This window comes from Mus caroli, unplaced genomic scaffold, assembly GCF_978045245.1.
Source record: "Mus caroli unplaced genomic scaffold, Mus_caroli_1 scaffold_8, whole genome shotgun sequence".
Taxonomy (NCBI): domain Eukaryota; kingdom Metazoa; phylum Chordata; class Mammalia; order Rodentia; family Muridae; genus Mus; species Mus caroli.
The window spans coordinates 43,995,223-44,020,955 of record NW_028227263.1 but is presented as its reverse complement, the minus strand read 5'-3'; the positions used below and the strand labels follow the sequence as shown (position 1 = coordinate 44,020,955).

The 25,733-nt window shown below is 41.5% G+C and overlaps 1 protein-coding gene and 1 pseudogene across 4 annotated transcripts in view; one reads left to right on the top strand and one right to left on the bottom strand.

Moving 5' to 3' along the window:
* The window catches only part of Stim1 (stromal interaction molecule 1), a 167,324-nt gene that overhangs the window by 94,292 nt on the left and 47,299 nt on the right, over positions 1-25,733 (top strand). For all 4 annotated transcript variants that reach the window (XM_021166503.3, XM_021166505.2, XM_021166502.3 and 1 more), the window contains one exon: positions 25,025-25,139. In XM_021166503.3, the coding sequence (XP_021022162.1) occupies positions 25,025-25,139 (115 nt within the window). The remainder of the gene's footprint in view (positions 1-25,024; positions 25,140-25,733) is intronic.
* Positions 14,939-15,782, bottom strand: LOC110297330 (tRNA N(3)-cytidine methyltransferase METTL6 pseudogene; annotated as a pseudogene).

The following is a 25,733-nucleotide window of genomic DNA, read 5'->3' as shown; positions in this document are numbered from 1 at the left end:
AGTCCCATCACCATTGTAAGTGGTGTTACCCCTGGGTTGGTTGTCCTCAGTTCTATGAGAAAGCAGGTTGAGCAAACTGTAAGAAGCAAGCCAGTAAGCAGCACCCCTCCGTGACTTCTGCATTAGATCCTACTTCCAGGATCCTGCCCTGTTTGAGTCCCCATCTTGAAATTTTTTAATGATGGGACTATGATGTGGAAGAGTAAGCCAAATAAACTCTCTTACCCCCCCACCCCCAAACTTGCTCTTGCTCATGGTGTTTCATCACAGCAATGGAAACTCTAACTAGGACACCAACCAAAACCTGAGCATGCTTTCTGTAGCACTTTGGGCTTTCTCATTGTTTTTCTAACATTACTCCTGTGGCTGCTTGCTGATAGTCATTGCTGAGCATGCTGGCCTAACTCAAAAGGTATGGCTTTCTTTTGTTCTTTTCCATAGTCTTTCTTCCTGAGATTTAGATCTTGACTACTCTATTTTCTCTCAAACTCTAATGATATTGTCCTTGAGCTTTTTTTTTTTTTTTTGAGAGAGAAGGGGTTTAGGGTGGGGGGAGTTACAAAACCACAAAATCAAAATGATTAGTGAGAAAGCAAGACAATTTTTCTCCCTTCCTTCCTTCCTTCCTTCCTTCCTTCCTTCCTTCCTTCCTTCCTTCCTTCCTTCCTTCTGTCTTAGTCAGGGTTTTATTGCTGTGAAGAGGCACCATGACCATGGCAACTCTTATATAGGAAAACATTGAATTGGGACTCGCTTATAGCTCAGAGGGTTGGTGCATTATCATTGTAGAAGGAAGCATGATGGCATGCAGACAGACATCGTCCTGGAGAGGTAGCTTGAGTTCTACATCTGGATCAGCAGAAAGAGAGAGTGACACTGGGCCAGGCTTGAGCATCTGAAAACTCACAGCCCACCCTCAGTGACACACTTCCTCCAACAAGGCCACACCTCCTAATAGTGCCACTCTCTATGAGCCTATTGGGAACATTTTCATTCAAACCACCACACGTGCCACACCTTCCCTCCTCCCTTTCTTCCTTAAAAAAAAAAAAAGACTTTCCCTTTTTTTTGTGTGAATTTCACATCATATATCCCAATTCCACTCATCTCCCCATCCATTCATATCAGCCCTCCGCCCTTGCAACCTCCTCCCTAAATGAAAACAAAAAATAAAATCAACTAACAACAACAACAACAAAAACACCTCTTCGTGGAAACTGTGGTATATCACATTGTGTCCATAGTATACCCCTTTGTCCACACATCTTTACTTGCGGATACTCATTGCAGTGAGTCCTTGGTCTGATTTGAGAACTCTGACTTTTGTTACACTATCAGTAATGGATTCTAACTGGAACACCTCTTGGGTATCTGGTGTTGCCTGTGTCATGGAGATCCTGCAGCTTTGGATCTGCAAGACTGGCTCCTTCACATGCTCCAGCAGTTCATAGATGGGGAAGATGTTGGGGTAGGCCAACTCAAAGCCCTGGATCTGGGCCTGGGTGGAACTGAGTTGGTCAGCCTGCCAACTTCCCTGCACTCACACCATCAAGGTGAGCTCTCCAGCACTGGCCCAGCTAGCTCACCCAATGCCCCAGCCAACAAGGGGTTGGGCCAGCTCTCTTGCTGTCATGACCTCATAACCCCATGACCTCAGGGCCAGCTCTCCCGCCTGTCACAGGCGATGAGGAGGAAGGTGGCAGGAGATCATCTCTCCCTGTCCATGCCACCTCATGATAGATGAGTGTTGGGGCCAACTCTCCCTGGCTCATGCCCTTGGGGCCAGCTCATCATTTCCCCACCCCCCATCAGGGCCAGTTCTACTGTGTTACCCAGGTGTGGTGTAGGGTCCACTCTCCCAAGTGCTGCAGCCAGCAAGGGTTGGGGCCAGCTCTGCACAGGTCTTGGAAATTAACATGTTCCTAGGTGGCAGCCCAGACCAGGGACATGTACATGTCCTTTGGTGGAAATATAACCCATGAACATCAACACAGGCACCCCACTGCTTCATGCCAAGGACTCAGATATGGCCCTCAGCTGCAGCCTGGGATGAGACCTTGACCATGGTCTCAGGTAGCAGGGAAGGCTATTTACATCAGGCTATTCCTCTCCAACCTTGAGTTTCCAGTTCTGCCTCTCTTCATTGTGCTCAACCCACTCTGCTTCTCTTTCTCTCCTATCTGTCCACTGCAACTTGCATATGTAGTGGCACCCATTGCAGGTGGACAGCTGGCCTCTGGCTCTGGGTGTCTTTTGCCCACCTGCTCCTTATGGCAGCAGGCACTCCTTATAATATGTCTCATTGTGTAGACCTGGCTGTCCTGAAACTCACTTTGTAGACGAGGCTTGCCTTGAACTCACAGAGGTCTATCTGCTTCTGCCTCCCATGTGCTAGCATTAAAGTCATGTAATTAAAGTCACCTGCTGCAAGACAATTTTTAAAAATTTTTTATTAGATATTTTCTTTATTTACATTTCAAATGCTATCCCAAAAGTTCCCTATACCCCCCCCACCCCCGTCTGTTCCCTTACCCACCCACTCCCACTTCTTGGCCCTGGCATTCCCCTGTACTGGAGCATATAAAGTTTGCAAAACCAAGGGGCCTCTCTTCCCAGTGATGGCCGACTAGGCTATCTTCTGCTACATATGCAGCTAGAGACATGAGCTTGGGGGTACTGGTTAGTTCATATTGTTGTTCCACCTATAGGGTTGCCGACCCCTTCAGTTCCTTGGGTACTTTCTCTAGCTCTTCCATTGGGGGACCTGTGTTCCATCATATAGATGACTGTGAGCATCCACTTCTGTATTTGCCAGGCACTGGTATAGCCTCATACGAGACAGCTGTATCAGGGTCCTTTCAGCAAAATCTTGTTGGCATATGCAATAGTGTCTGGGTTTAGTGGCTGATTATGGGACCCCGAGTGGGGTAGTCTCTGGATGGTCCATCCTTTCATCTCAGCTCCAAACTTTGTCTCTGTAACTCCTTCCATGGGTGTTTTGTTCCCTATTCTAAGGAGGAATGAAGTATCCACACTTTGGTCTTCATTCTTCTTAATTTTCTTGTGTTTTGCAAATTGTATCTTGGGTATTCTAGGTTTCTGGGCTAATATCCACTTATCAGTGAGTGCATATCAAGTGACTTCTTTTGTGACTGGGTTACCTCTCTCAGGATGATACCCTCCAGGTCCATCCATTTGCCTAGGCATTTCATAAATTCATTCTTTTTAATAGCTGAGTAGAACTCCATTGTGTAAATGTACCACATTTTCTGTATCCATTCCTCTGATGAGGGACATCTGGGTTCTTTCCAGCTTCTGGCTATTATAAATAAGGCTGCTATGAACATAGTGGAGCATGTGTCCTTATTACCAGTTGGAACATCTTCTGGGTATATTCCCAGGAGAGGTATTGCTGGATCTTCCTGTAGAACTATGTCCAATTTTCTGAAGAACTGCCAGACTGATTTCCAGAGTGGTTGTACAAGCTTGCAATCCCACCAGCAATGGAGGAGTGTTCCTCTTTCTCCACATCCTCTGCTGTCTCCTGAATTTTTTTATTTTAGCCATTCTGACTGGAGTGAGGTGGAATCTCGAGGTTGTTTTGATTTGCATTTCCCTGATGATTAAGGATGTTGAACATTTTAAAAGGTGCTTCTCAGCCCTTTTGTATTCCTCAGTTGAAAATTCTTTCTTTAGCTCTGTACCCCATTTTTAATGGGGTTATTTGAATTTCTGGAGTCCAGCTTCTTGAGCTCTTTGTATATATTGGATATTAGTCCCCTATCAGACTTAGGATTGGTAAAGATCTTTTCCCAATCTGTTGGTGGCCTTTTTGTCTTATTGACAAGTGTCTTTTGCCTTACAGAAGCTTTGCAATTTCATGAGGTCCCATTTGTCAATTCTTGATCTTACAGTACAAGCCATTGCTGTTCTGTATCTTTGAGGCTTTTCCCCACTTTCTCCTCTATAACTTTCAGTGTCTCTGGTTTTATGTGGAGTTCCCTGATCCACTTAGACTTGAGCTTTGTACAAGGAGATAAGAATGGATCAATTCGCATTCTTCTACATGATAACTGCCAGTTGTGCCAGCACCATTTGTTGAAAATGCTGTCTTTTTTTCCCACTGGATGGTTTTAGCTCCCTTGTCAAAGATCAAGTGACCATAGTTGTGTGGATTCATTTCTGGGTCTTCAATTCTATTTCATTGATCTACCTGTCTGTCGCTGTACCAGTACCATGCAGTTTTTATCACAATGCAAGACAATTTCTAATGAAGTGCTAAACTGAGTGGTATTGAGTGGGTTCTGGGGTATTGAGTGTTGTGAGAGAAGGGAGATGAGTAAGGATGAGAAAGTCAGGGAGGTGCATGCAAGGTGAGGCTGCTAGCTCATTTCACAGGATACTGAGGTGACAGATAACAGGCTACATGGTGAGGCTTTCCAAGTGATTGCACTGAGGGCAGGGTTTCTGGGAAGGAAAAGCCAGACCTGTTTTTTTGAATACTGGAATTACTAAGATACATCTCTTCATCTGGTAAGGGGAGTGTATTAGCCTGGGAGTATCACTACTGCATGCCAAAACACTTGCTAGCCTATCATGTATGTGGCTTCATTCATTCCTCATTTTTTCTGTGAGTTGGAAGTTACTAACTGCATTTAAAAATGATTAAACTGTGAGTAGCATACCTTTATTTCAAGTCTCATAGCTCACAGTCTGGCTGTGGATCATCTGATGGTTCACGTTCTGCTGTATTGGTTCCCTTACTCTATGCTACCGATATCCCACGCATGCTCTTCATAAGCCACCATTGTGTTCTTCTTATAAACGAACTGTGATCCTGCTCTTCCTCTGCCTATAAAGTTTCCTCATACCAAGGCCTAAATTAGGTTTCTGAGCCTCACTGTAATTGGTATTTTAGGGCAGATGATTCCTTGTTATGGGGAGCTACCTGTGCATGTTAGGATAGTGAGTTGCATCCTAGCTCAACAACATAGGCCAGGAGCAAAGCTTCCTCTGTTCCATTTGACAACCCAAAATATTGGCAGTTATGAATGGTAGTTTACCTGAGGAGTAATTATTACTTTCTTGAATACTGCTGGTTTGAAGGAAATGTTTTGTTTTTTTTTTTTCCTAAGAAATCTCCCCTACTTCGGGAAGTAACATTCCTCTCTCATTTGGCATATACTGTGTGTGTGTTGTGATTATTTGGGGTCATCCTCATTTGTCTCACAGGACACTGTAATTTCCATTAGGAGGTAGGAACCATGCATGGGTTTCTTTCTTCTTCTTTTTTTTAATCATTTTTTAAATTAGGTATTTTCTTCATTTACATTTCAAATGCTATCCCAAAAGTCCCCCATACCCTCCTCCCCCCACTCCCCTACCCACTCACTCCCACTTCTTGGCCCTGGCATTCCCCTGTACTGAGGCATATAAAGTTTGCAAGACCAAGGGGCCTCTCTTCCCAATGATGGCTGACTAGGCCATCTTCTGCTACATATGCAGCTAGAGAAACGAGCTCCGAGGGTACTGATTAGTTCATACTGTTGTTCCACCTATAGGGTTGCAGACCCCTTTAGCTCCTTGGGTACTTTCTCTAGCTTCTCCATTGGGGCCCTGTGTTCCATCCAATAGCTGACTGTGAGCATCCACTTCTATGTTTACCAGGCACTGGCATAGCCTCTCAAGAGACAGCTATATCAGAATCCTTTCAGCAAAATCTTGCTGGAGTATGCAATGGTGTCAGGGTTTGGAGGCTGATTATGGGATGGATCCCTGGGTGTGGCGGTCTTTAGATGGTCCATCCTTTCGTCTCAGCTCCAAACTTTGTCTCTGTAACTCCTTCCATGGGTGTTTTGTTCCCAATTCTAAGAAGGGGCAAAGTGTCCACACTTTTTTGGTCTTCATTCTTCTTGAGTTTCATGTGTTTTGCAAATTGTATCTTGTATCTTGGGTGTTCTAAGTTTCTGGGCTAATATCCACTTCTCAGTGAGTACATATTGTGTGGGTTCCTTTGTGATTGGGTTATCTCACTCAGGATGATGCCCTCCAGGTCCATCCATTTGCATGTATGGGTTTCTAAAAGTCAATTATTTTTAATTTATGTGTAAGACTGTTTTGCTCACATGTATATATGTGTACTGTCTGTGTTCCTGGTGCCAGAAATTGTCACTGGGTCCACTGGAACTGGCAATGTCAATCATTGTGAGCTTCCAATGTGGTTGCTTAGAACAGAGCTCAGTCCTTTGTCAGAGCAGCAAATGCTCTTAACCACTGAGTCATTTCTCCAGTCCCAATGTGGTTTTTGTTTTTTGAGACAGGGTCTTGCTCTGTAGCCCAGTGATAGAATGATGAGAAACTGTAGCTGAAAGTGAACCCTTTCCTCCCCCAGTTGCTTTGATCATGGTGTTTTATCAAAGCAATAAAAACCCTAAGATAATAGTTAACACCTTTTATACCAGTAATTTGGAGGCAAAGGCTTGGGGAAATTCTATGAGGCCAGCATAGTTTACATATCATGTTCCAGGCCAGCAGGGATACACATTGAGACCCTTTCTCAAAACAACAAAACAAAGCAAAAATCAAGTCTGAATATGACATTTAGAGTCTGGCCTGAGTCCAATATTTCTACAGTCAAGTCTTTTAGAACTTCACTTTCCTCATTTATGAAATTGAGATGAAGATTAGTTTAGATACACTTTGTCTTTGGCAAGGGTTAGTTAAGATAAAAATGGTCTATAGCAGAAACACTAGGTATTTTTTTGTTTTGAGACTAAATGTAGCCCTGGCTGGTCTGGAACTAAGTAGACAAAACTGGGGCTGGCGAAATGGCTCAGTGGGTAAGAGTACTGGCTGCTCTTTCAAAGGCCCTGAGTTCAAATCCCAGCAACCACATGGTGGCTCACACCCACCCATAATGAGATCTGATGCCCTCTTCTGGTGTGTCTGTAGACAGCTACAGTGCACTACAGTGCACTTATTTATAATATAATATAAATAAATCTTTGGGCCAGAGCGAGCAGGGACTGAGCAAGGGGAGTTGACTGGAGCAGGGCCGACCAGGGTGAGTGCTATGAGAGAGCAGAAGTTCTAAAATTCAATTCCCAACAACCACATGAAGGCTCATAACCATCTATCTGTACAGCTATAGTGTACTCATATACAATAAATAAATAAATAAATAAATAAATAAATAAATAAATAATCTTTATGCCAAACTGGCCTTGAACCTGTGGTGATTCTTTGATTCTGCCTCCTGCTGACAGGAGTAGAGGTTAAGGGACAGAGTGCTGATATTCAGAGAGCTGTAGGAGTTTCAAGAAGAATCTGTTGTGACGACCTAGTATGTGCTGTAGAGAGGAAGATACATTCTCATCTGGCACTCAAGCAAGGGTCCCAGTTGGCAGACACATGGAGCTACACATTTCAGAGAGTAGGCGTACTCTGCAATCTGTCTCCGTGACTTGCCAGATACAGGCTGAGGCAGCAGCTCCCCCAGATGGCCTCCGTCATGCTTCCAGGAGGACCAGAAGGTGGCTTGCTTTGACAGACAGGGAAATTCTTTCTCACTAAACAAACAGGCTGTTGTTTTCCCTCCTCCTTTCTCTGTTGTGGCGTTTGCTTTGTCTCTCCTTGATGACAGTCCTGCTGTTGACTATGTGTATTAGCACCCTTATGTTTTTTATCTGTATGTGTATCATTTTGTGCTTGTATGGTATATGTCTTTCTGCATTTAGATACATCAGTGTCTGTAACAAAAAGAAGAACAAATTCTGAGTTAAGGAAACTGAGTCAAAATAAAAAAGGTTAGGGGCAAAGGGTTAGGCCTACAGTATGTGCAGCCTGGAGGTAAAATGGAAGCCTCAAAGTTGCTGATAATGTAAGCAACATGTATATTTACCCACATGTCTCTGTCTATGTGTATGTCATGTTCAGTGTGAATCAAGAATATTAGGAAGTATTGACTTCCGATACTTCTGCTTCATTTGAGGATTAATGACCCTCTGTGTTTGTTTTTGTTTTGTTTTCTCTTTCCCCCCTCAACCTCTTCTTTTCCTTCTCCAGATATTTAGTTTTTGCTCCAGTATTTCGTGCTGACTGCAGGGCCTGTGAGAGCCCGTGAAGCAGACTTGTCTTCTTCCTGGGAAGATTTTATGTTATTGGTGGGCACGGTGGCACAGTCCCGCGATTCCAGCATTCACAAGGTTGAAACTGCAGTATCAGGAGTTCAAGGCTACTTTCAGCTACATAGTGAGCTCCAGGCCAGGTTTTGTGATAAGACATAGAGGCCGGTGAGATGGGTCAGCAGTAAAGGCATTTTGCCAAGCCTGATGACCTGAGTTTGGTCCCTGGCACCCACATGGTAGAAAGAGAGAACAAACTTCCACAAGTTATTTTTTTGACCTCCACAAGCATGTTGTGGTACACACTGTGTAAATAAATGTAATAAAATTTTATTTATACCAGCAGGTGAATGCAACATGTTTTGGGAATAGAGAAGGAAATTAACCATCTGAGAATGACAAAGGAAGACCACTCAAAAGAGATGGTGCTTCAGATAAACCTGGAGGGAGGAGGAGCAGTTATCCTGGGGAGATGGCTGAGAAATATATATACCAGGTAGAGGACCAAGTGTGATGTCATTGACAAGTAGTGAGTCAGTAGTCTCTTAATTTGAACGTTGAATAGGTAGATAAAGTGGGAGATGAGGTCAGAAAGGCAGGCCTTAGGCAGACCACACAATACTGAAGAACTTAGAATTTTGTCCTCAAAATGATGAACACTCAATAGAGCTAGCTCTATTTTGACTGAGGTATGTTAGGAGCAGGCTCTGGAGAGGAGATAAAACTGGAACTTAATTTTTAAAGATGAGCTGGAGCTTACCAGGTAAAAGAGCATTTGAGAAAAGGGAAATTTGATGAGTCTTGAAGGTAGTAAGCCAAAAACATAGCCCATTTGGGAGACATGAGTAGGGAGATGTCTATAGAAGCTCATTCACCACTCAGGGACATCAGTAGTAGATTTCTTCAATGAGTGGTAGGAGGCTCAAAAAACAAACCAAAACCACATGGATATAAAGGATCCTTTGTAAATAAGAGTCATGCACACAGTGCAGTAGTGTGTTGCCTAGTTTCTGTTCATTTCCTTTCAGTGCTCAATAGCCATAGGCCTTCCATATGTAGGTCCACATAGACATGCACCTCAGATTTGCTATGTGAACAAGGACAACTTCTGATTCTACCACTTCTACCTCCCAAGGAGTGGGGTTATAGGTATATGCCTTTACTTGATACAACATTGTCTCATGTGTTCCTTTACTTGAACCTTGAAATTATATCTACTAAAGTATTATTCCAAAAGGCTCATGTATAGAAGGCTTAATTTTTAGGAAGTGGTATTACTGAGAAGGAGTTAGATCATAAGGGGAGCTTACTTCATCAATAGGCTTAACTTCAATTATTAGCTAAATGGAAAGGAGAGGTTCAGTTAGAGGAAGGCATTCACTAAAGGCCTGCCTTTGAAGGTTATACCTTATTCCTAAGACCTGCCTTCTCTTGCTCTATTTCCTGACCACCACATGGAGAGTAGCTTTCCTTCCTCATTCCCTTCTGCCACGCAGTTTCTACCTTACCCAAGGCATAAAAGCAATGGATCCAGTTGACCATAGATCAAAACCTCTGAAACCAGGAGCCAAAATAAATCTTTTCCCCTTAGGTTTTCTCAAGAAATTGTCATAGTAATGGGAAGGTGATCAGCATACATGATTTCCTCTAGTATTTTAACATATTTATAATGGTTGTTCTGGTATTATTTCTATTAAACTTGACGTGTAGTCACTCTTAAAGGGAGTTCTGTTGCGCGGTTCTGCTTTTCTACTCGTACATCTTGCAGGTCTTTTTGAAAGGACATAAGGTAGCAACTTCAGGTACTTCAGGTACCGACTTCTGTGGGACTTATTATTTGCTTGTTCTTACGTGTTTAATGACCAGCTAGATTGTTTTAATAGTCTTCCTTGACATTCTCTTTGATTTCACTCCATAGAAAGTACAGTCTTACACATGTACACAGTCATTTTGCAGTGATAATGGTTCTGGCAGAGCTGTATTTGACATCTCTTTTCCTGCTCCATACAGTTTTGAAGCTCCATCAGTTGTAATATTATTACTCTCTTATTTTCAGCAGTATCTTGGGGCATAAATTACTTAACATGACCGTGTCATATTAAATCTCCTTTGAAGGGATTGTTTCTTGAGATTTGCACTTACACTGGGGAGTTCTTTCCAGTTCTTTTTTGTCCAGTTCTCTCTAGCAAACTATCTGGTCTATAATTTGCCATGTTCAAATAGACTTTATTTTCCCAAGTTTCATCTATTTGAGTTCAGCTGTGACATAAAAATATCAAATGAAAAATTCCATAAAAAGCAATTCATAAACTTTTACTATGTATATGTTGGTGTTGGGGATTGAACTCAGGACCTTGTACATGAAGGAAGGTATCCTACCACTTAGCCATGCCCCGACCCCTGTAAATTTTAAATTATGAACTATTCTGTGTAGAATATTGAAATCAAATGCTTTGACCAACCCTGGGTGTGAATCATCTCTTTGTTTAGAGTATCCTTGCTATATATGATAGCCACCTGTTAGTCACTGAATTGTCAGGTTTATCAAGTGGTATTGCAATGCTGTGTTCAAGCAACCCTTGTTTACTTAATAGAAATGGAACAAGGAACAATGCTGGCAAATTGGACATTCCAAAGAAAAACAATAAAGTGTTTTAAGAGAAATGGTGAAAGTTTCAGTTAATGAGAAAAGAAAAAAAAGGTATGCTGAAGTTGTTAAGCAGTAAAAATCAACCTATCTATGAAATGTAAAATGAATTTTGTTGTTATATCTCAAATTGCAAAAGTTATGTTCACAATATCATCATCCTAATATGGAGTTAACATATCATTGGTATATTTGTATGAGAAAAATCCATACTCCATAGAGTTTGGTACTGTCCACCATTTAACATAGTGTGTGCGCATGTAGTGGTGGGATGGAAATGGAATGTGTTCTCTGTAGATAAGAGGGGACTACTTCAGTGAAACCATAATTATCTCTCCAGATGCCTTTTACTATAACTAATACTGTCTACATGGCATCTTTAGTCTTGAACTTAGAGGGATTTGAAGCCTGATTTACCTCCAAGCAATGCCTTTGAGCTAAGGTTCTAGAACTGTCCTTAAATAATACTCTCCCTTTAGGAGTTGAGTACTTGGCAGTTGGACATCAGTAGCTTCAGGTCTCCATCGACTGTTACCTTATTAGTTATGGAACTGGGAGTTGTCCATATCTGTCCAGTATCTGTCGTGCTGCTGCATCCTGTCAGTATGAGGGCTGAGCAGCAGATGACAGGCCTACCTGGTGACCACATTCATAGATAGTCTTTGCAACAGACTGGATTTGGGGATTTCCTTGGGACCACTTTGGCCAAAAACTCAATTAGATGTAATCCAGTCCCCGTGCAGGAAGTTTCGTTTTGTGATAAGAGATGTCCAGTTGGAACTCTGTCCCTCCCATTATTTAGTGATTTTATTTAGATCACCTTCATATATGTGTATACTTTAGGAAGCTTTGCTGTATTAGGTTTCTATACTACCCTTCAAACAGCCCTTAATTTTAGCTGTCTCTCCCATATACCTTCCTTTGTCCTCTCTCCTCCCCCTCCATACTTGATCCTCCTGCTCCAGCATATCCATCCATCCATCCATCCATCCATCCATCCATCCATCCATCCATCTATAACTACTTATTCCATTTCTCTTTCCTAATGAGAGTTCTCTGTTCTCCCCTAATCCCTTATTCTGTACCTAGTCTCTGTGGTTCTATGGATTGTAGTTTGGTTATCATTGACTTAACAGCTAATATCAATGTATAAGTAAGTACATACCATATTTGTCTTTCTGAGTCTGGGAGACCTCACTCAGAATGATTTTTTTCTAGTTCCATTTTTTACTTTCTAATTTTATAATTTCATTTTTATGTTTGAGTAATACTCCACTGTGTAAATGCACCATATTTTAAAAATATATTTTTCTGTTGAGGGATGTGTAAGTTGTTTCTAATTTCTGGCATTATCAGTAGAGCCACAAGAACATGCTTGAACAAGTGTCTCTGTGATAGAATGAATCATCCTTTGGGTATATGCCCAGGAGTGGTATAGATGGGTCTTGAGGTAGATTGGTTCCTATCTTCCTAAGGACCCACCACACTTATTTCCACTGTAGCTGAACAGTTCATCCTGTATAATTTATCCATGAGCAGTGAATGAGGATTCCCCTTCACATCCTTCCTAGCATGAGCTACCACTTGTTTTGTTAATCTCAACTGTTCTGATAGATGTAAGATGAAATCTCAATGTAATTTTGATTAGTGTTTCCTTGATATCTAAGGAGGTTGAATTTTTCAAGTGTTTATCAGCCAGTTGAGTTTCCCCCCCGTATTTTAATTGGGTTCTTTGTTTTCTTGATATCTAGTTTCTTTAGTTCTTTATATATTTTGGATGTGTAATTGGTAAAAATCTTTTTCCGTCATGTTGGCTGCCACTTTGTCTGAATGACAGTGAAGCTTCTCAGTATTAGAAAGTTCCACTTATTAATTGTGGATCTCAGTGCCAAAGCTAACAATGTTCTGCCCAGAAAGTCTTCTCCTGGGCCAGGAGTTCAAGGCTCTTCCCCACTTTCTCTTCTATCAAGTTCAGTGTATCTGGTTTTATGTTGAGGTCTTTGATTGATATGGCGTTAAGTTTTGTGCAAGATGATAAATATGAATCTATTTGCATTCTACATGTCGATGTCCAGTTAGATGAAGATGGAATGTTTTTCCTAGTGTGCATTTCTGGCTTTATCAAAATCAGGTGTCTATCAGTGTGTGCATTTATGTCTGGGTCTTCAATTCCATTCTGTTGGTCAGTTTGGAAAAAACTGTGTCACTTTTTGTGTTAGTACCAAGTGGTTTTTATTGCTATAGCTCTGTAGTCCAACTTGAAATTGGGTGTCATGATACTTCCAGGATTGTTTTAGCTCTCCTTGGTGTTTCCTGTTTCCATATGAAGCTGAAGATTGTCCTATCAAGATCTGTGAGGAATTGTCCTGGAATACTGATAGATATTGCCTTGAATCTGAAGATTACTTTTGGTAGGATGGCCATTTTTACTATATTAATTCTATTAATCCATGAGCATGGGAGATCTTCCCATCTTGTAATATTTTCTTCAGTTTCTTTCTTCAGTGTCTTAATGGTTTTTTTATATACAAATATTTCACTTTCTTGGTTAGAGTTTCTCCAAAATGTTTTATATTGAGGCCATTTTCTGATTTCTTTAATTAATTAATTATGAGTACACTGTAGCTGCCTTCAGACACACCAGAAGAGGGCATCAGATCCCATTACAGATGTTTGTGAGCCACCATGTGCTTGCTGGGAATTGAACTCAGGACTTCTGGGAAAACAGTCAGTGCTCTTAACCACTGAACCAACTCTCCAGCCCTCCTGATTTCTTTCTGTTTGTTTGTCACTTGTATATAGGAGGCTACTGAATTATGTGAGTTAATTTTTTGTATTCAGCTTTTTTGCTAAAAGAGTTTATCAGCTATAGGAGTTTTTGGTGGAATTTTTAGGTGCTATCATCTGCAAATAAAGATACTGCTTCCTTTCCAGTTTGTATGCCCTTGATCTCCTTCAGCTATCTTAGTACTCTAGCTAAGACTTCAAGTACTATACTGAATAAGAATGAAGGGTGTGTATTGTTCCTGATATTAGTGTAATTGTTTGGAGTTTCCCTCCATTTAATTTGATGTTGGCTATGAACTTGCTGTAAACTGCATTAATTAGGTTTAGGTATGTCCTAATGTTTCCTTAATATCTCCTGGACTTTTATCATGAAAGGGTATTGGATTTTATCAAAACCATTTTCTAAATGTAATGAGAATATCATGCTATTTTTCTTCCTCAGTTTGTTTATGTGATGGATTACAGTTACTGATTTATGTATGTTGAACGATCCCTGCATCTCTGGGATAAACCTTACTTAATCACGTGGATGATCTTTTGATGTGTTCTTGGATTTGATTTGCAAGTATTTTTTTCAAGTGTGCATATTTGCTTTAGTCTTTAATAAGTGGTAGGTCTATATGCACACCACAGAATTGTCTTACATTTATCATCAGCAGATGCTTGATCTGTGACCTGTTTGTGCATCTCTTGCTCAGCTCCCGTGCTTCCCTTTGTGGAGAAGGGGAGTCATACAACACAACTAAGCCAGAAGACTTTCCTTTCAGGACTTACAATTCTGCTATTCTACAGTGTGCAAACAAATTCACTTTATTTACTTATTTGTGCCCATGTGAGGTCAGAAAACAATTCTCATTGGCTCTCACTCTCCACCTCTCTGAAGCCAGTTCTCTTAGGTCTCCCACACTGTGTACTCCAGGCTTAGCTGCTCCTGAGGCTTCCAGATGATTCTTCCGTCTCTGCTTCTCATCTTGAGGTAGGAGTATTAGGATAAATTCAAATCGCCAAACCTGGATATTTTTTCTTTTGTAATTTGGGTGTTTGCCTGCATGTATGTCTGTGCGCCACTTGCAGAGGCCAGAAGAAGGCACTCAGCTACCCTGGGACTGGAATGCAAGTGAGCTGCCATGTGGGTGCTGGAAACCAAACCCAGGTCAAGAGCAGCCAACACTCTTGACCCCTGAGCCATCTCTCCTGTTCCCCTACCTTTTTTCTAGACACAGACTGCTGATCCACCCAGGTTGCTAAGCTTGCAGAGCTACACCTTTACCTGCTGAGCCAACTCCCCAGTCTTTACTTGTTTTCAGTACAAAAATAACACATGCGATTTTTAAAAATTCAGAATATAAAAAAAATGCAAAGCAGTTTAAAATCCTTTTCTTCAAAGTGAAGCAAAGTCAGTGGTAGGTTCTGGGTCCTTCAGAGGCTTCCAGAACTTGCTCTAAAGGAAGGCACACACAGGCCCTCTTTTTTATTCACTGTCTCTTGAAACACATACTTGTTCGCCACTTCTTCATAACCTGCATCCACAAAGAGCTGGGCCAGGAATTCATCAGTAAAAAAAATACAATCTGGTTCCATCTTGCCTGACATAAAATTTTTTTCTCCAAGTTTGCTTCTGACTTTAAATCTAAGCATGGCGTGGTCATTCAGCCCATAGTCACGGAACAAGACACTTCTGCCTGGTTTTAATACCGTGTACACGTTTAGTAAGACAAGGCTTCTCAGGGTGCATGGCTGAGAGCACAAAGATCAATGTAACGGCATCCACAGACTCTGGTGGGGCGTGGTCAAGAAGGTCATCTCTAGTGAGGTCACATTGGAATACTTTGCATTTCTCTGCATTGTACAAAGGATGTTGCTTCACATAGTCAACTGCCCTTGGAGAAAAATCACAGGCATAGGCAAAGAGATTCAAATCTTCTTCTAAAAGTGGGAATAAACAGTTCCCAACCCCACAGCCAGCCTCCAACAAAGTCAATTTCTGACCTTCATACTCCCTACATGATCTCAGCTCCTCAACTCTCTGGTGGTCCAGTGTCTGTTCTTGAAAAAATTGGTACTGTTTCTTTTATAAAAAAGGTCCCAGTTTTTCTGAGTCTCTTTTTCCAGTTTTTGCTGTTTAAAAGCAGACACCAAAGCTTGGTCTCTTTTCATTTTCTCCTCTTCTTCAGTGCTAAGAATCCTTGTTTGCTTTGGAAAGAAGCCATTGCAGTTGCTGGAAACACATTCAATGCTACTACAGGTCTTCTGTTCTTCAGTCATCTCAACAATCGATGCTGAGATTGTAGACACTGGGGTTTCTCTGGTACAGTTTCCCCAGGTGACTTTCCAGCTCCAACAGGATACATCTGATGCTGTCAGTCAAGTCCAGGCTTTGGGAGTAGAATCTTCTAGCTGAGCTGGGATCCTCCTTAGACTAGACCAAAAATCGCCCAGAACTGTGGGCTACAGCAGTTCCGGGGAACTCTCTCTCCATGGCACTGCCCCCACTATTTCCCTGCAAGTATTTCATTGAGAATTTTTATACCTATGTTCATAAGGGAAATTGGTCTGTAATTCTCTTTCTTTGTTGGGTCTTCATGTGGTTTAAATATCAAGGTAACTATGGTCTCATAAAATGAATTTGGCAGTGCCTCTTCTGTTTCTCTTTTGTGGAGTAATTTGGGGAGTATTGGTATTAGCTCTTCTTTGAAAATCTAGTAGAATTCTGTAGTAAAACCATCTGGCCCTGGCTTTTTTTTTTTTTTTTTTTGAGAGACTTTTAGTGACTGCTCCCATTTCATAGGGGTTATACATCTGCTTTAATTGCTTATCTGGTCTTGATTTAACTTTGGAAGAGGAATGTATCCAGGAAATTATCCATTTCTTTTAGATTTTCCAACTTGGTAAAGTACCTGTAGACCAGGCTGGCATTGAACTCAGAAATCTGCCTGCCTCTGCCTCCCAAGTGCAGGGATTAAAGGTGTGCGCCACCACTGCCTGGCAAAGTACAGGTTTTTAAAGCATGTCCTTATTATTCTCTGAGTTTCCTCAATGTCTGTTGTTAAACCCCCCTTTCTGATTTTAGTTAATTTTAATATTCTTCTTTGTCTTTTAGTTAATTTGGATAAAAATTTGTCATCCTTACTGATTTTCTCAAAGAACCAATTCTTGGTTTCACTGATGCTTTGTATTTTTTGTTTGTTTCTACTTTATTGATCTCAGCTTGACTATTTCTTGCTGTCTACTTTTGGGTGTGACTTTTATTTTTGTTCTAGAGCTTTCAGGTGTGCTATTAAGTTTCTAGTATGAGAGCTCTCCTTTATTTTATTTTATTTTTTAATGTGACTATATCAGTGCTATGAACTTGTTCCTCTGAGGGAGGTGAGAACCTGCAATTAGCCTAACTGCTCTCCTGGCTTGAGTGGCCTGTGGGTTCTTGAAGAATCTCCTCAGTTTTACTGGAGACTTCATCCATGTAGCTTCTCACGGTGTCAAGCTATAAGTGCCTCTATCCCATCAGTTTTTATAAATATCCTTTCTTCCATCTAGGCATTAGCCTGACTGACCCAGTTTAGCTTGGAGATTGGGTGTTCATGGTGGTATGGCATAGACTGCAGATATCATCCTCCCTGCTGCATTCTGTCCAGTGCTGTGTATTCATTCTGTGTAGATATGGCATCATTGACCCCAATTAAGAAGATGTTCTTTTCTCTCTGAGGAAATTCTTTCTAATTAGTGATCTATTTCTGTCCTTCTATCATAAAACAAAGGTCACCAACTGGCAGTCCTTGACTGTTTTTGGATACTTTGGTCCTAATAGTTTGCAAGACTGGAGATGTTAGAGTAACCCAGTCTTTGCTGTTCTGTTCTGATGCATGGAAAGCTTCAACCTTAGATGTTGCCTTAGGGTCTGACCAGTGTCATGTATCTAATATTATGGTGCAGCATCAAGGATGACTCCGTAAGACCACCCTTCATCAGCCACACATTCTCTGCTTTCGCTTGTGCTGGTGCTGGACATAAAGGGAAAAGGAAAAGATGTTGCTGCTCTGGAAGAAGCTTCCTCGTGGCAGAGAGCTGGGAAACAGTTGAGGATTCTGTATTGTTTTAAGTGAACAATGTAAGTCACAGGAGAGGAGGAGGAGGAGGGGGAGGAGGGGAGAGAGAGGAGGAAGATGACCTAATTTCCATGTTCAGGATCACTGATAAGTGACCTGGATCTAAATAGGTGCCTATGTATGGTCAGGAGAAGAAGGGGAGTGTTTTAGATGAGAGAGTAGCATGTACAACTCATTGGACGGGTGAAAAGGCTGGTACTTTTAGAGATTAGGAATTTATTACCATCGGGAATATGAGAAAGAAGCAGTTGATGCTCCAATAAAGTCAGGTAGGGTTTAGACCATAGAAGGTTTTGTAAAAGGCTAATTTCAATTTAAGGTGGAGTTAGGGATTGCAAAGAATCCTAGGGCCAGAACAGAAAAAACCTTTGAAGTTAGGGGACTGTTGCCTTAATTTTCTCCATTTTGGATATTCTAGCATATTGGCTTTTGTTAGCAGGCACTGAGGAATACATCTCTCTTCTACATGCTCTATAGGACTCTCTTAGATCTGAGTGATCTGCATCATTATAATATTGGTTCCCAGGATTGTACATACACTTAGTTATATTATCCTTAAAAGAACCCTCTCCCTCTCTTCCCCATGCACACACTTTGTTTCAGGTACTATTCTAAGTTGTTACCATTAATTGACTCATTTATAAGTAAGTGGTATATGTATGAGGGCTTTATTGTTACCTCTATTTATAGATGATGCACATGATGCATTGAAAGTAAGTGATAAACCCACAATTTAAACTGAAGCAAATAGCTTTAGGAGCAAGGTCTAACTTGAATTCTCTCCAGTTTAACCCTGATTTGTTTTGTTTTGTTTTGTTTATCGAGACAGGATTTCTCTGTGTAGCCCTGGCTGTCCTGGAACTCACTCTGTAGACCAGGCTGGCCTCAGAAATCCTCCTTCCTCTGCCTTCCAAGTGCTGGGATTAAGGGCATATGCCACCAAGCCCGGCCAGTTTAACCCTCTTAACAGTTGAGACATGTGTCCAGAATTCTGTGTGTTGTAGGGTAAACTCAAATAAGAGACAATTTTCAGCTACCTAATAACTGGATACTCTGCTCTATGCCAGGGCCTTTACTTGGAGATGGGTCTAGGGAGCTAAATTAGTTATTCAATTAGGTATTCTAGGGAGTTTGCACTGTAAGTGAATAAAGAGATAAACATAGTCTCTATTTTTGAGTTGCTTAGGGAAAGTAGGAAGGGGCTAATTAAATAATAATTACAGTGAAGTAGGAGTACTGTCATAAATATGTACCTTGAAAACTAAGGGAACAATAAATAAGGGCATTCAATTAACTTACCTAGAAGCGTGGAAAACTACACAGAGGCAGTGACTGTAACAGGCATACAGTTTTTTGGGTTTTTTTGTTTGGTTGGGTTTTTTTGTTGTTGTTGTTTTTTGAGTCAGGGTTTCTCTGTATAGCCCTGGCTATCCTGGAACTCACTCTGTAGACCAGGCTTGGCCTCGAACTCAAAAATCCGCCTGCCTCTGCCTCCCAAGTGCTGGGATTAAAGGCGAGTGCCATCACCGCCCGGCAGCATAAAGTTTTAATAGGCATAAAACATTTCCTGTGGACCATGTTGTGGAAAGGCTTGGAGCTATAAAAGTGCACGCTTTGCTTAAGAACTAGAAATGGCTGGATATTTCTAGAGAGGGGTTAGCAACTTTCTCTGGAAATAACCAGAGATTAATTTTTTAGGTTTTTTTTGTTGTTGTTGTTGTAGCAACCACTCAGGGTTTTTGTTTGTTTGTTTTCTTTTTTTTTGAGATAGCGTCTCACTATGTAGTCCTAGCTGTTCTGAAACTTGCTAAGTAGACCAGTCTGGTCTTGAACTCATAGATCTACCTGCCTCTGCCTCCTGGGTTCTGAGATTAAAGTTATGACCCACTAATCTGATTTCAGTTCTACTTTTATGGTATAAAATAAGCTATAGATAATATGTCAATTAGTGGGGCTGTATTCAGGTAAAGTTTTACATATTGGGGCTGGGAATGTGGCTCAACCATTAATGGCAAGCTTGCTTAAGCATGCACAAAGCCCTGGATTTGATCCCCAGAACCACATATACTGGACATGGTGGTGGTAAATGCTGGTAATCCTGGCACTCTGGAGGTGGAATCAGAAGGATCAGAAATTCAAGATTGTGTTTGGCTATATAATACAGTTGAGACCAGTCTAGGATACATACTAAAACCACCAACAGATTGGGAAAGGATCTTCACCTATCCTAAATCAGATAAGGGACTAATATCCAATATATATAAAGAACTCAAGAAGGTGGACTCCAGAAAGTCAAATAACCCCATTAAAAAATGGGGCTCAGAACTGAACAAAGAATTCTCACCTGAGGAATACCGAATGGCAGAGAAGCACCTGAAAAAATGTTCAACATCCTTAATCATCAGGGAAATGCAAATCAAAACAACCCTGAGATTCCACCTCACACCAGTCAGAATGGCTAAGATCAAAAATTCAGGTGACAGCAGATGCTGGCGAGGATGTGGAGAAAGAGGAACACTCCTCCATTGTTGGTGGGATTGCAAGCTTGTACAACCACTCTGGAAATCAGTCTGCCGGTTCCTCAGAAAATTGGACATAGTACTACCGGAGGATCCTGCAATACCTCTCCTGGGCATATATCCAGAAGATGTCCCAACCGGTAAAAAGGACACATGCTCCACTATGTTCATAGCAGCCCTATTTATAATAGCCAGAAGCTGGAAAGAACCCAGATGTCCCTCAACAGAGGAATGGATACAGAAATTATGGTACATTTACACAATGGAGTACTACTCAGCTATTAAAAAGAATGAATTTATGAAATTCCTAGCCAAATGGATGGACCTGGAGGGCATCATCTTGAGTGAAGTAACACAATCACAAAAGAACTCACACAATATGTATTCACTGATAAGTGGATATTAGCCCAAAACTTAGGATACCCAAGATATAAGATACAATTTGCTAAACGCACGAAACTCAAGAAGAATGAAGACCAAAGTGTGGACACTGTGCCCCTTCTTAGAATTGGGAACAAAACACCCAGGGAAGGAGTTACAGAGACAAAGTTCATAGCTGCGATGAAAGGATGGACCATTTAGAGACTGCCGTATCCAGGGATCCATCCCATAAGCAGCTTCTAAACGCTGACACCATTGCATACACTAGCAAGATTTTGCTGAAAGGACCCAAATATAGCTGTCTCTTGTGAGACGATGCCGGGGCCTAGCAAACACAGGAGTGGATGTTCACAGACAGCTATTGGATGTATCACAGGGCTCCCAATGGAGAAGCTAGAGAAAGTACCCAAGGAGCTAAAGGGATCTGCAACCCTATTGTTGGAACAACATGATGTACTAACCAGAACCCCGGAGCTCTTGTCTCTAGCTGCATATGTATCGAAAGATGACCTAGTCGGCCATCAATGGAAAGAGAGGCCCATTGGACTTGCAAACTTTATATGCCCCAATATAGGGGAATGCCAGGGCCAAAAGAATGGGAATGGGTGGGTAGGGAAGTGGGGGGTGCTATGGGGGACTTTTGGGATAGCATTGGAAATGTAATTGAGGAAAATATGTAATAAAAATATTAAAAATTAAAAAAAACACAATCTAACCTCAAATGAAAAAGAAATATGTAAATAAAAAGACTGTAAACTGCATTTTGCTTATATAGATAGCATCCTGACCTCTGGTCTGGCCAGGAGGGAGCATATGAAGGAATGTCACTTGAAAACAAGGGTATAGGCCACATTTTCAAAGGCCTCAATGTGTGGCTATGAGGATATGAAACTAGGGCTTTGCCTTGTAGGTTATTAGAAGCCATGGAATTTTAAAAAGAGGAGTTGGTCAAGTTAGACTTGAATTTCATATAGGTCATTCTAGTGGTTTGGTTTGGTTTTGAGACAGTCTTTTACATAGCCTGGGATGACCTCGAACTCCTGATCCTGATATCTCAAGTGCTGACATTACATTTGTCTCCACTGTACCGCACTTCATTCCATTGTTTAAACTGGCAGAAGACCTGAATGCATGGAGATGAGTGAGAAATGACTCTTCTCTCCTAACCTTTTAGCAGTAGCTGGTGAATGCTACTCAGGACAGTTATTTCATCTCAGAAACATGTGTCCTAGTACTCAGTATAGACAGCACCTGGAGCTATGGCAGCCAAAATGTCAGTTCTTACATGTGGTAATTACACTTTTGTAATTCTAGTACTGAGGATGCTGAAACAGCTGGGTCACATGTTTGTGGTTAGCCTTCACTACATAGGAAATCCCTGCATTGAAAAACAAACAAACAGACAAACAAACAAACAACAAACTAGGCATGGTGGTGAATGCCTGTAACCTCAACACTTGGGAGGTGGAAGCAAGAAGATCAGGAGTTCAAGGCTAGCCTCAATACAAATAACACAAACAAAAAAGCTAGTCAATGCTAGATGTTTTAAGATACAAAGACGAGCTGAGAAACATGGGTTTTTAATATTTGGGAGGAGGAGACTTTAGATGTGCTGTTTGGTTTGGAAGGCATAAAAGATGTAGTGAGGATCAAGGTTGGATAGTGGAGGAAGGAGGCAGTGGTACCAAGGTCCCTGCACCTGAAGATGTACCAGTCTTCTTGCTTGAAGTCACTGAGTTCTGTCCTCTGTGGAGGCTAGCGGGGACGATGCTGAGGGAATCTAGAGCTGGCTTTTCCTTCTCTGCTACCACCCACAGGACTCCACTACTGCTTGGGATTGTCTTTGTGCTACCTCATGGAAGATCACTTTTCTGAGCTCATAGAGCTAAATATACCTAGTAACAGCTGGTGCTTTGGCACTTAGGCGAGCTACTGAGCTGCTGTTCCAGCCAATGCTACATTCCCCATGGTAAGACAAAACTTTTAGGGCACCTCCTTGGACCTTCTTGAGAGAGGAGCTCCTCGTTCTGAGCTTGAAACAGTAAATCCTTGTTTGGGGAGCCAAAGAGCAATCTGATTTTTTGTTGTTGCTATTTATTGCTTTTAAATATTTTTCTACTTAAGACTTTAGTTATTTGTTGGCTATAGGACAATATTAAGAGTAAAATAAGGTTCATGCTTATCTAAAATATAGTAGAAATTGGAGTTCTAGTTTAATATAGCATTCTTTTTAAATTTTATTTTGTGTATTGGTGTTTCACCTGCATGTATGTCTGTGTGAGTGCATCAGATCTCCTGCACCTGGAGTTACAGGCAGCTGTGAGCGTCCATCTAGATGCTGGGAATAGAATCTGGGTCCTCTGAAAGAGCAGCCAGTGCTCTTAACTGCTGGGCCATCTTTCCAGCTAATGTAACATTCTTATCTCAGTATTGTACTTTATGTTTATAATCCTACCATATAAGTCCTCCTGAGGCAGGAGGACTGCTGTAAGTTTGAGAACAGTCTAGTCTACATATTGAGTTCCAGCTCTAGGCTAGCTGGGGGTATATAATGAGACTCTTGTTTTGAAAAAAACAAAAAGAAGAAAGAATAGGTAAGAAAAATTATTGTTATTATTATTTGTTTAAAAAGGCAGACTCGCATGTAGTGCAGGATGACCTCAGCCTTACTGTTGTCAAGGCTAACCTTGAATAGCTGTTTCTCCTGCTTCTGCTTCCCAAGTCCTGGGCTTACTGATGTGCGTTTCTACACCTTGCTAAAGAAAAATTTCTTGTATATTTTGTTTATAACTGGAAAACTGGAATCTTGTGCCATGGAGCATATGGTTTTGAAGGGAAGATAGATACATAACAACTCTAGGGATACACACTAGAGCTGTGGAGCATAAAAGGTCATCTTTGCTCAAGATGTTTCTGTACTTACCTACTTTTTTATTTTTAAGATTTGTGTATTTATTTTATGTATATGAGTACACACCAGAAGAGGGCATCGAGTCTCACTACAGATGGTTGTGAGCCACCATGTGGTTTCTGGGAATTGAACTCAGGATCTCTGGAAGAGCAGCCAGTGCTCTTAACCGCTGAGCCATTTCTCTAGCCCACTTACCTACTTTTGAGTTATGCTTTAAAGTTTAGAAATACTTTTGTGAATACCAGGAACCATTAAATTCTGTGCCTCTGTGGGGCTGAGGGTCTCGTGCCTGAGCAGTGTGAGCTGTATAAATACTGCACAGAATGTGAGTGCCAGGGGCAGCGGCAGGGCGGACAGCACATGCACTTGGGGAGGGGCAACTGCTGTTTGGCCCGGCCATCTTGTTGTGCCTGTGTGTGAACCCAGGAGTGGAGCAAAGAGGACAAGGCTTGAGCCCTTCATTAGCTCCTTAAGCACCAACTCTTGGGCCTGCAGGTTCCTTTTCCACGCTGTTATTGGCAATTGATATTATCCTCAGTTTCAAGTAGAACATTCATTCCCTCCACATTTCAGGGCTGGAAAGATGGTAGTTAAAGGGATACATTGCTCTTCTAGTGGTCTTCTGAGTTGTTAATCCCAGCTCCAAGCGGATCTGACGTCTCTGCTTCTCATGTACTCAAGTACACACAGAGATAAATTTAAATTACATTTGAAATAGAACAGTTTACATAAAACTTCATCAGTTCTGATTCTCCTTTTCTTCTTTCTTTCTTCCTTTCTTTCTTCTTCCTTTCTTTCACTCTTTCCTCTTCCTATTTTTACCCCCCTCTCCACAAAAAAGAGTCCAGAGTCATCCTCAGGTACATACGATGTTCCAGGTTTGTCTGGGCTATGTGAGACTTTGACTATATTAAACAACCAAACAAAAACACCAACCAGACAAACTAAAGAGTTGGAGCTACTGGGAACCTAGATCAATTGGTACAGTGCCTGTCACATAGTTGTGAGGACCTGAGTGTTAATCCCCAGCATCCATATAAAAAGTTGAGCACCGCAGCACCTATCTGTAACTTCAGGGCTGTGGTGGGTGGACAGGTGAATTTTGGGGGCTTGCTGGCCAGTCAGCTTAGCCAGATTAATATTTTCCAGGTTCAGTGAGACCCTGTCTCAAAGGGTAAGGTGAATGTTGCCTGTGACATTTGCATGTGTGCACAGGCATGCACAGACATACTGCACATTTCTTTTAAACATTAACTCTTCTTTGTTTCCCTTGTGGCTTGTTGAGTCCACTGTCACTCTTTCAATAAATAATAATAATAATAATAGTGAGGGAAGAATTCAAACATATTTGTCTTTTTTATATGAAACATGTAACTAAGTGAAAAATTGTTTTTACCAGCAACTGAGGCATTCACGTAGAAAGATACACGAGTGGGGTTTATAAGTAGTCCATTGGAAATGTGTTATATATAGCTGGAGACAAGTGACTTGTGGAGATCTTGGTGGGCTGGTTCACAAGTATCTCCTGTGACTTGTGTGCTTTTCTCTTACAGTTCCTAAGGGAAGACCTCAATTACCATGACCCAACAGTGAAACACAGCACCTTCCATGGTGAGGATAAGCTTATCAGCGTGGAGGACCTGTGGAAGGCGTGGAAGTCATCAGAAGGTAACAGGCAGCTTTGTTGGTTGTGGTTGTTAGAGGTCTAGAGAAGAGAGAGGATGAATAGATACTGGCCTTAGAAGGACATGAACAACAAAAAATGCTTAACAAGAAATAAGTTACTGAAATCATTCTATAGAGTCATGGAATAAGACCAAATTACAGTCATTATGCTGGGAAAGGGATTTGAAGTTGTTCATTAGGATGTCTTGAATTCCAGCCTGTCGACTTCTGTCCTCACACTATCCTCCATAGAAATCTACCAGCTTGCCATGTCCTCCCCACGGATAAGGAGCTTGCTGTTCTCTTGAGGCAGTCTGTTCTGTACTCTCTGCCTAGTCCACCTCTTCTGAGTCCCAGTGATCCACAGGTTGAGTGGCATCAGGTCCTGAATCTTTTGCCTTCACCACTCCTCTCTGCCAAGTTACATATTCCTTCATCTTTGAATAAAAATATCTCAGGCTCTTTCTGATTTAGATGTCCTTTTTGTAAACATTTTTATAATATTTTTCTTAGCTCCTTGAGCTGGGCTCAGAGTCCTAAATGTGGTTTGATTTACATAGAGCTGAACTGTGTTGCCAACTTCTGGGCTCTGGGCCC